At 44.8% G+C, this 11,389-nt stretch overlaps 1 protein-coding gene across 1 annotated transcript in view; it reads left to right on the top strand.

The window, feature by feature from the left end:
- Positions 1–145: 145 nt before the first annotated feature.
- Positions 146–11,389, top strand: part of mrc2 (mannose receptor, C-type 2) — a 40,001-nt gene continuing 28,757 nt past the window's right edge. The window contains exons 1-8 of the mRNA XM_019897432.1: positions 146–882; positions 5,225–5,647; positions 6,682–6,855; positions 7,174–7,338; positions 7,681–7,794; positions 8,084–8,227; positions 8,304–8,495; positions 8,968–9,122. Coding sequence (XP_019752991.1) covers positions 447–882; positions 5,225–5,647; positions 6,682–6,855; positions 7,174–7,338; positions 7,681–7,794; positions 8,084–8,227; positions 8,304–8,495; positions 8,968–9,122 — 1,803 coding nt within the window. The 5' untranslated portion in view covers positions 146–446. The remainder of the gene's footprint in view (positions 883–5,224; positions 5,648–6,681; positions 6,856–7,173; positions 7,339–7,680; positions 7,795–8,083; positions 8,228–8,303; positions 8,496–8,967; positions 9,123–11,389) is intronic.

Below are 11,389 nucleotides of genomic sequence, written 5' to 3'. Positions count from 1 at the left end.
TCAAAACAACTGTATTAAGTCGGCTAGCTTGATGGCAACAATGGGAAACGTGCTATGAATAATATCTATGCAGCAGCACATACAGTATAGGCTGATATTTAAATACAGGAATTTATTCTTTATCCTCCATGAAAAATAACTTGTCGTTTGCTTTATCATGTAATGTAGTGAAAATCTTCACCTTTATGACTGTATTATACTGCCCCCCGGAAGCAGTATAATCACATCTACAGAGTAATACGTTCACGTCAACGATGAGACCAGTCTCCATCTTGGACGAGGCAAGTACGTCAAATTATTCGAAACACCTCTCATGCTGATGTACGATGTGACAATCCTGCTGAATATAACAATCTTATTCCAAAAATGAGTATTCATATTTTCACAAAGTACAGTAGTTCAATAATTGGGTGTCAGCAAATAGTGCGTGCAGGTCAGTGTACCTAATGAATTGTCCGGCGAGCTGCGGCTTCTCTGAGTGGCCACTGGGGGTCCCCAGGCTTTATTTTGGGAAAAGCGCACACAGACAAACACGCACACACACACACGCAGTGTTGACGCAGCTCCATTCATCTGCTCGAGAAAGGGCAGCAGACGGTTCAAACTTATTTGAGTGTAACATTTGTGTCACTTTTCCACTCTTTTGTGTGCGTTTGCCCGTTCGCATTCTCACACCATTTCTTTGTGCGTGCGTGCGTGAGCGTGCGTGCGCGTGCGTGAGGGCTACAGCTGAGAGCATGCACGGCGACGACGAGCGGCACCGAGATTCAACAACGACGGCAACAAAATGGACCGGTCGGCACCGATTACTCCAGCGATGCACTTTGTCTTCACTGCTGCTGCTGCTTTTGCTCGGCGTGGACGTGACGTGGAGCGCCACGGGTGAGCGTTTTACTTCTTATTTTTGCTCCACGTGTCATTCGATCGTGAATAAGTGCACGTTGAAGGTATCTTATTGTGTGAAAATGTGTTTTTTTGAGGTGTATTTCATTGTGGATTTGCTGCTTTTGATTTGCCACGAACCAAAAAGCCCGAGAGTGAGTGGAACCAGATGTGCACGAAAGAAGGAGAGGAGGGGGGGGGGGGGGAGAGAGAAAAGAAAGGAGGAGGAGGTGCGCGTGTGCGTGTGTTGTTGGAGAGTTTAGCTCCATGGTGGGCAAAGTACGGCCATTCTTTAATCCGACGTGCATTTCATACAGTGCTGAAGTTTTCATACCCTGGCAAAATTTGTGAAATGCTGACAATTTTGCGGATAAAGCATGACTATTGACGGAGCCCTCTTTTGTTTTCATTGCTATATTCCATTTAATGATTGTGTTACAGGCAATAGGGACCGCGAATAGAGATAATCCGTGCGTAATTAACGCCCATTATAAAACTGTATACTGAAATGTCTTATAGTTTCATCTGGATTCCACTCAAAATAAAATGGCCTACATTACACAAATTCCGTTATCTTATTAAACTACTCCGGGATTGTACATTAAATCTGTAACATTGATGGTATTAATTTACCCCCTTGCCCACAAACTTGGTTATTTAAAATGTATTTTATTTAATGATTCTATGTATTTAGTATTCATTCTGCTCACTAATGGTTCGCTTTAAATAAATCAAAACGAATACATTTCAATATGGCTTCTTCTGGTGTGACAACTTGGCCACCGGGTGGCAGTAGAGTACAGTACAGTGCTGCAGACACAAACAAAGAAGAATAAATTCACAGCGACTCTTTGTTAGTTTAATGTTTAATTTGACAGTCAGCATCAACTGGGAGTTGTCATAAACAGCTTGAAGCTTCCTGTTGGAAGAATATTTACTAATTTTGTCTAGCAAATTGCCATCTTCTACTGACCTGAGAAAAAAAATGTGTCGTTTCTATGATTGTGTGCTCTATTGGTTTTTCTAGCTTGATTTGTGTGTGACAGGGTGGAGGGACTTTTCATTTCCCTAACCCTCACTCCCCCTCCCACACACCCCGGCAGGCAGCCGTGACCTGCACTTCCGGTTACGTTAACAGGCCGCTCATGTGTGATTGACGGCTTTATTGGTGCACGAAATCAATGATTTCATTAACACGTTATACACCCCAAATTCCCAAATTGTCCTTATGTGTCAATGTGATCTCGACTCGATTCAACTGGATTTATAGAGCACTTAAAAACAACCACCGCTCTATACAAAATCCTGTACATGGAGCAAAATTAATTCAGGCAACAACAAACACAAAATTAATAACAAAGTCTCTACTTACAACATTTTCTAGTTAAGAAATTTCTTCCAGGACCAATTAATTTCGTAAGTACAGGTACCACGGTACAATCAAACTAAAAATCAAATCTCATGCTGAGTCATAAGCCAAAGAATAAAAATGAGATGAGTTTTAAAGATGGCTAGCCAGGGGGCTTGCCGAACGTTCAGCAGGAGGTCATTCCAAAGAGAGGGACTAAACTTTTGACAATGGGGAAACAAAATGTGCGGCGTCATAAAGAGAAGCGACGTGTTTTTGTGGCTTTGGCTCAGAATGCTAATTGTCACTGAGAGCTAAAACCACAGCGGCCAGGCGCCGCACTCAATCGCATGCTTAGCTTCACAATAGGGCTCGTGTCCTTTTCGGGCTCCTCCGGGAACGTTTTCGGGCCGCTGCACAACCACGTTAGACTTGGGGGGGGGGGGGGAGACGATGTGAGGCTGACGTTGGAAGCCGTGGGGGGCGCCGTCATCCCCACCCTGGAAGTAGGGAGGACCGAATCCAGACAACTTTTGAGCCAAACATTCGCCCCCGTCACCATTCCTTTACTTTCCCGGAAGCCTTTGGAGAAGTTTTGAATTTTTTGATGTCAACAGTTTAGATGTTGCGAGATGAACGGGATGTGCGGCGTGACTCATCACAGCTGCTTTCTGTAATTCTCCAATAACTAACTCAGCTTATTTTTTTTCCAGCTGCACACCATTCCGTAAAATATGACAACACGGCTTTGCTGTGCACTGAAAACGCAATAAAAGCTGAACAAAAGACAAAAAGAATACTTTGCATGTGGTCAGTGTTATACTTCGGAGAAAGAGCCAGATTGAAATGATCAACTTGTGAATCTATACAACGGTTTTTTTGTAGAGAAGTCGGCTCTTCATTATTGATTGAAAAATGTCGTTATTATTATCATTATTGTTATTATCATTATTGGTGGTGTTGTTATTATTGCAATTTCTCATAAAAAAACATCACAAACAGCAATTGGACTTTTTAAAATAGTTTTTTTCTTTTTTAAATAAGACTTTGGGTAGTTCTCTTTTTTGTTGCTCTGTATTTCATCATCCCTTCGATTTTTTTTTTTTCCCTGCTCTCACCCCCGCAAGCTCGAATCTCTCCAGTTTGTCGGCCAGCTCTCGGCGAAGTCGTCCCAAACTTCTGCCACGAAAGAATTTGAAAAGCGTACATGCAGTGCATTCGGGAGCATTAAAATGTTTTGCAATTATGTATTCTTTTCTTTCTCGTAATCTTGCCACGTTGCTGTCTCTTGAGGTTTTTACTCCCAATTGCTTTGTCAGCTGCGACACCTTTTGACAAGCGCTTGCTGGTCCCATTCATGTCTGGTTCATTGAACGCAACACAGGTACGCTTCAAGCAAACCTTGGAAAATATTTGCGCTAAATGTGCTGATTCGCTGTTTGTGTTCAAATATTTGTTTCTTAAAGCATTCTAACACCATTATGCAGATGCGGGTATGGTAAGGTTAGATTCATGAGGACATCTATGGAGTTTCACGTTTATGTCTTTGCCTGTACAGCGAGTGGACGTCCCGGCAAAGTTGAGGGGGTTGTTTGAAATACACAACGCATAATTCTCTTTGTTTGATGTTAATTTGACGAGTAAACTACATCTGGTAGTGTCAATAAAGAGCTTGAGGCCCCTTTTTTGAAGAACGCTTGTTGTGAAGTGAGTCGAGTTCATTGCCACCATTCAGTGCTCTGATCTCGAAATTTTGCTCGCAAGTCAGAGGGGAAAAAAAAAATCTCGTTGTTTTTTTCAGCAAAGTAGAAGTCATGTGAGAGTGATTATTTTTTAAGAAAAAAATGGTAATCTTGTCAGAGAAAATTTGTATTCCCCCCCTCCCCAAATAGTAGACAATATGAAAATAAAATCAGATTTCTTTTCCCCGAAATACATACGCAGTTTGTTGCGAGACTTGCCACATGAATGATGTGAAATTGCCAAGCATGTGAATTTTCAGCCCACTTAACGCACAGATGAACACATCTGCCCCAAAAACGGCCAAACCAGAAAGAAGCCAAGTCGGAACCTAATGGCGGGTATCCCGTTTAGACCACTTCCTGAAATCATTTACCATGCGAGACCAAAGTCAAATGAACTAGAAAAGATGAAAGGAAAGTGGGCCAGTGACAACATATGTGTTGCTCGTTTCCCACAGAGATTCCAGGCTGCCTTTACGGTGCAACTTTATTATCTCAAGAGGAGGCTAATTGGGGGGGCTTCAGAGGGGCTTCAGAAGCGAATGTGTTGCAAGAAAGTAACCGTCTAAGCGGTGATGGTTCCTTGCTTCCTCACTTCCTGGCCTCTCGCAGGAGCCTGCTGGGTCGGAATGCTGAGGGTCACACTTTGGTCATCTTTTTTAGCTCCAGCTCCTTCGTACTGCATATTTTGGAATATGTGGATGATATTTTAGCATTTTAAGCTTTTTTTTTTTCTTCTTCTTCCTCTGTCTTGTCTGTGCTGCCCACACAAACACGCAGTCGTGTAGTCACGGTGGCCTCGGCTATGCCAAAACCAAAATTGTAAAGAGAAAAAAAAAATGAGAGAAAAAAACCTTTAAAAAAAGTACATGAGGGTTTAAATTTTTTTTATTTTTTTTTAGAGCCAGCACAAAACAAAGGTCATTCAGTTCTATAGGTGCATTCTGGCTGACGGCCTGTAGGGGGCGACATTAGGATGTGTATACTATACAGTATATGGGAACGTGTGTGTGTGTGTGTGTGTGTGTGTGTGTGTGTGTGTGTGTGTGTGTGTGTGTGTGTGTGTGTGTGTGTGTTATTTGTACTTTGTTACTTCCTACCACTGTGTGTCAGCGTTTAATTTATTCTATCTTTCAGTGGATGCTAGTTTCCACTTGATTGTCCCGTGTCCATTATCGGATGAATTGATCCTTCTGGCAGCCCACATGGAATGTTCTCATCCACCCTATTGACTCGTCGCTTCCCTCCACAGCGCCGCTGGACGCCAATGACTTTGCCTTCTTCCACGAGGGCACCCGAGGGTGCCTGGGGGTGCGGGAGAGCTCCCTGGTGCTGTCCACGTCCTGCCGGGAGGCCGGCCAGCGTTGGAAGTGGGTGACCCGCGGTCGCCTCTTCAACCTGGGCTCCTCGCTGTGCCTGGGCGTGACCGCCGGCAACGAAACCGCCTCCGCCAGCTCCGGGCCGGGACGCACCCCTCTGAGCGTGTACACGTGCGACCGCCAGCCCTCTAAGGTGCGCTGGACGTGGAGCTGCGGTCAAGTGCTGGAGGACCTCAGAAACTACCTGCCCTGGCCCTCATTCTCCAACGCGTCCGCGCCCTCCACGCCCTCCACATCCAGTTCCAAATGGAGCGTGCATGGCGAAAAACAAGACCTGTGCGCCAAAACGTATCGTGGTACGTATGCTACAAACTCCAAGGCGCAACAGGAAACCGTTTTCTTCTAGCTGGCTCACATTTTGAAACACATTTTTGCCGATGAAATAATCTCTTCCAGGGTTATTTTCATTTCGGATGGGTTTTTTTTTTTTTTCCGGATCGATTCTGATGCCTTTATTCACTCTGAGTGTTCACTGATACCAAGTTCCGATACCGCCGATACTTTTGATATATTACATTTCATTTAACAAAGTGACAAAAAAGTTAGCATTCATTCTTAGCATTTTCAATGTGCCGCAATAACGCCAACTGCTGCCTCAAACTCCGATTTTTTTTTTTTTTTTTTTTTATTGCCTTAAGTCTCGGTGCCTGGTATCGGTAGCCCCGATACCTTAAAATAAGGCCGGTACCGGGATGACGCCTGGTATTGGTACTCGCCCATGAAATTGTCTGAGGTCTTGGAATTTCAGCTTCTCAACAGTAAACAGTTTGTAATTTTTTTTCCCTCAAAAAAATAAGATATTTACAAGCGTCTACATTTACGTCAATGATCACCATTTTTTTTCCAATTCTCTGTCAGATGTTGCGTGGCCAAACCACAAATCTTTCTGTTCTGCTTTCGTCCGTGTTTTCGTCTACACTTTGACGTGTCAGACTTGAGCAAGGTCACATGTTAGTCAGACGAGGGAGAATGCGAGTCAGTGTCGGAGCCCAGGGGAAGCCTTTGCTCTCTCTCTCTCGCTCGCTCTCGCTTAAATGTGTCTGCCCTACTTTTCGGTCTTTCAAGTGCGTCTCCCCCCCTCCTCTCTCCCCCTCCTGCCCTTTTTCTCACACTGCGCAGAAAAATGTGGGTACACGGTAAAAGTCTGTCGAAATGTTTTACTGTATCCATTACTGTCATGGCAACAGGGTAGCGAGCTGTTCAAATGTGACTTATTTCATTCATAAAAATGTAACCCTCTAAATTATTGTTATCTTTTTTTTTTTTTTAAATCGTCCCACTCGTGCTAGCAGTTTGAAACAGGCCTCCCCCTTGACTGTGTGCTCCTCAGACATCTACACGATCCAAGGCAACTCGAACGGGCGCCCATGCTACCTGCCTTTCCTTTACGACGGCCAGTGGTTTCATAACTGCACCAGCATCGGGCGCGAGGACGGCCACCTGTGGTGCGCCACCACCTACGACTACGCCCAAGACGAGCGCTGGGGCTTCTGTCCCGTCAACAGTGAGTTGAACACGGAGAAAAACCCCTTTCATCATCACCATTGCCGAGCCCAGCCAATAGGAGAGAGGAGAAGTGGCAGCAAAACAGGCCAAATTCCGGATTGATGATCATGAAATTCGTTTTATATGAAAAGTCATATATATTATATAATAGATTTTGGCTTTTACACTGATCTAAAAATGGCCTGGTCCATCTGTGAATTTTAAGATTCATAACTGGCCCCCGGAGCATCGACTTTTGCCCGCCCCTGTCCTATTACCGTCTTTGCTTCCATTTGTATCCTTCTTTCACTTAACTGGCATGTATCGACCCGGTTAGGTGGCGGCTGTGAGACCTTCTGGGACACGGACCCACTCACGGACAGTTGCTACCAGTTCAACTTCCAGGCCTCGCTGTCGTGGAGGGAGGCCCGCGTCAGTTGCCAACAGCAAGGAGCCGACCTGCTCAGCGTCACCAAGCTGCACGAGCAGACCTACATCAACGGTTTGTTGACAACGTTTGACGCCCAAATGACATGAAGGAAATATCCAGTGGGGACAAACCGCCTGCCCCCGCCTGCTCCCGCCTGCCCCCGCCAACTCCCACTGAGACCGCTCAGATGATGCCGAGTCTCCAGTCCTCCACCCATTTATGACACATTTTATGACCGCCAGTGAAATTCCAGCAGCTCACAGTCTTCGTGCGTGTCATTTCATTTTACTGTAAATTTCTTCACGATTGAAATTTTATTTTATTTTGATTTTTCTGACAGGCTCACTGCAACATATGCCGTCCTTGGTCCTAAAGCTTTTGCTGCTGTTTAAAATATATATATATTTTTTAAAGGCCTGTTGACCGGCTACAGCGCCGCCTTGTGGATCGGCCTCAACGACCTGGACATCAACGGCGGCTGGCAGTGGGCCGACTCATCGCCACTTAATTACCTCAACTGGGAGCAAGGTTAGCTTGTCGACCAACATAGACCTTTTCAACATACTGCTAATACAGGTACCACAGTACTTCTGAGTGGCGTAACAAAAGTGACCTGAACTGAAAATGAGAAAAATTTGAGTTTGGAGACAGTCCTCAAAAACGTTTTTTTTCTTTTTCAGTGGCCTCACAAAAAAAGCTAAATTACTACAGAGTAACCTATGGATGGTAAAGATAAATCAAGTGAATGTGGATAATAATTGAAGATTGCACGACTGCCTTGCCACCCTCCTTTAAGTGCGGTCCTCTCTTTCTGCAGAGCAACCCAATCACGAAGACGAGGATAACTGCGTCGTGATCAGGACCGAGTCGTCGGGTCGTTGGCAAAACCGCGCTTGTTCCGACGCTCTTCCTTACGTCTGCAAGAAAAGGCCCAACGCCACTCTGGATCCTTTTACTACCGGTCAGACCACGAGAAAGGTTCACGATAACCAGCTCCCCGGAACCCGAATGGCATCACGTCTCCGCTGTCCCAGCAGACTCGTGGGCGGACGATGAGAAGTACGAGTGTGAAGTGGGCTGGCAGGCCTTCCAGGCGGGCTGCTACAAGCTGGTGCCGGAAAAAGGCGACTGGGACGCGGGGCTGAAGACGTGCCAGAAGATGGACGCCAACCTGGTCAGCATTCACACGCTGCCTGAGATGGAGTTCATCCTGCGCAACATCAAGAAAGGTCAGTCACTTTTGCTTGACTCTTCAAAAACATATTTCGCCACAGAAATTTCCCCAGAAAAGTCCAGATTGCCCAACTTCTTCTTTTGTTCAAACCGTACCAGAGTTCAAGGGAAAGTGACGCTTCAGAACAGCGGTGAAAGATTTTTACATTTTTAATTGATCTCAGTCCGCGAAATCATTTTGCTCAAGTCTATCCATTACTGTTATTGTTTAAAGGTCACTTGGGATCGTTGGTCATTCCGCTCTCTTGTTGCCACGGCAACCACACATCCCTTGTTTCCTTTCTCTTGAATGCGAAACATAGCCGTCCGTCCAAACTCTCTGCGTTTCATGAACATTCCTGCCAAGCACCGCATCGCCGGCCCTGTATCTATGTGTGTATGTGTGTCCCTAAAAGATGATGTGTGTGTGTGTGTGTGTGTGTGTGTGTGTGTGTGTGTGTGTGTGTGTGTGTGTGTGTGCGTCTTCAGACACGGAGCAGCTGTGGCTCGGCCTCCACGACATCGCCATGCAGATGGACTTCCACTGGAGCGACCACACGCCCGTCACCTTCACCTACTGGCACCCCTTCGAGCCCAACAACTTTCGCAACACTCAGGAAGACTGCGTGTCCATGTGGGGAGCCGTGAGTGACCCTCCGACTGAACCGCAGCCACTAGCATCACTCCCGGCTTCTTCCAGTCCTCACGTGGGTGTGTGTTTGTGTACACTCAGCAGCTATGTGTGTGTGTGTGTGTGTGTGTGTGTGTTTGTGTGTGTGTCTTCCATACGTAGGAGGGCCGCTGGGATGACAGCCCATGTAACCTGACTCTGCCCGCCATCTGCAAAAAGGCCGCGACCAAGAGCGAAGGCAAACCTCAACATCAAGACTGCAAACAGGTATGACACGCTTTTCAATTTCCTCTTTAAAAAAAAAAAAAAAATGACCGTATTTGGAATCTTGGACAAGTAGTATAGGCGCATCTTGATAAATTAGAATATGGTGGAAAACGTCATTTAATTTCAATTGTGAAAGTGACAGACAAGTGAAAACATTTTGTTGTATAATTTTGATGCTTCCAGCTAATGAAAGCGTAGCTTAGCTAATGCAAACCGCTAAATTCAACTTTTGGAGAAATTATATTATTACATACAATGCTTTACAAAAATGCATAAGAATTGGCCTTCCTATGTGTTTCAGAAATCAGCGTTTCATGTTTTGTGTTGAACTGATGAACATTTTCTACGATTTTCTAATTTGTTGAAATACATGTGCGAATTTTTTCCCATTCTGTATGGTCATTAAAAAATGGAAACATTTTTGTCCTATAAATTAATTTCTTTTTTATTAAATTTTTTTTGAAAGATTTAAAAATGAAAATTTGATTTTTAAATGAATGCCCGATAAAGTGGCTTCTTGCAGTGTGTGCGACTGGGCCACAAGGGGCAGTATAATACACACACAAAGAATAGATTCAAAAAGTAAGTGACACGATTAGCCGATACAGTATATTGTTTGTTGTTGTCTTTTCTGGGGGAAAAAAAAACATGCCTGTAATAGATGTCATCATGTTTGTCTACACGTGTTACTCCACCGTTTGTGTTCAACTATGCATCGCTTCAAGGCTGATAACGCCATGGCTATCGATGCTATTTGTTCGTCTTTTTAAGTCCTTGTGTGTTCAACTTCAACTGGGAGTGACAATGAAGCGCCACTTTTGGGGGAAAATGCCTTCTTGGTACAATGTTTTCAATGTATATACACACACTCGGTCTATAAATTCCAAATTGAGTCGTTTATTGCCGTCTGCAGCTACTGACAGTCTGCAGGCCTGTTGGGAGCCTGATTATTGTTATACGTCTTCCAGCTGTTCGTGCAGCTTTGACCCCCGCCCCCCAACCTACCCGTCTAACTTATACTTGTGAACCTTATACGCAGTCATTGAGGACCGCATGAATACAGCGTGTGTGTATCAAATCCCATGTGCGAGGAATTCACACAGACATCTGCCTTTGATTTCTCATCCCCCTAATCACGTCCGCATGCGGGGCCCCATACATAACGCTCCCGTCGGTGACTCGACGGGCCTGAAATCGTCCAACTCGGGGCGCATTTCTCGGAGACGTGTTACGGTGTGATTTGCAAGTTTGCGACATCCTCCTTCTACATCTCTTGAGCGATTCAAACATTTCAATTTCCAAGGATGCGGAGCGTTTGTTTGATGGCGGCGGGGGGGGCGTCACGGGTGGTCATGTGACAGGAGTTCACCTCGCGGCCTCGTTTGCCTCCAGCTGAGCTCAACATGTGAAACAACAAGCGAAAACGCCACGTGGTGGTTAAGCTAACAAAGCTGACTTCGATGTTTGTCGCTGGTCGGCTGAGCCCGCTGCAGAAACACGACACAAATAGAGTATAGAAGTGCTTCCAATTTGATAAATATCAAGTAAAAATGACTTGAAATTACTTTATAATCCCCCAGAAATTATTTTTTTAATTTTGTCATTTAATTCCCCACTCGGCTGGATTGGAGAATGCATTTAGTTGCCAGAAGGTGGCGCTGTGATTACATGAGCAGCGTTTCCTTGACAACACTTCCTGTTGTAAAAAGCATCACATGCAAATAGGAGATTTTTTTATTTTGGGCGTCTGAGGAGAAGTGAAAGAGTTGACGACTTTTCAAGACGCATCCCTCATGCGGAGTGAACGTGATCTGTGTCATCTGGAAGATGCGTTTGTAATTTGAAGCAAATTTGGAAAACTTTGTGTCCCCCAATCTCGTTATTCAACGGCCCCCAGGTAGCCAAGGAGCAGCCCAGTGTCCTTAGAACTGAAGCAAAAAGTGAAGCATACTTAAAAAAAAAAAAAAAAAAAAAAACCAAATTTATTAAGCCCACTTGAATCAACATTTTTTT

This window comes from Hippocampus comes, unplaced genomic scaffold (assembly GCF_001891065.2).
Source record: "Hippocampus comes isolate QL1 unplaced genomic scaffold, H_comes_QL1_v1.1 scaffold10, whole genome shotgun sequence".
NCBI lineage: Eukaryota > Metazoa > Chordata > Actinopteri > Syngnathiformes > Syngnathidae > Hippocampus > Hippocampus comes.
Note: the sequence above shows the minus strand (reverse complement) of the source record. Positions and strands in the feature narration are given on the sequence as shown.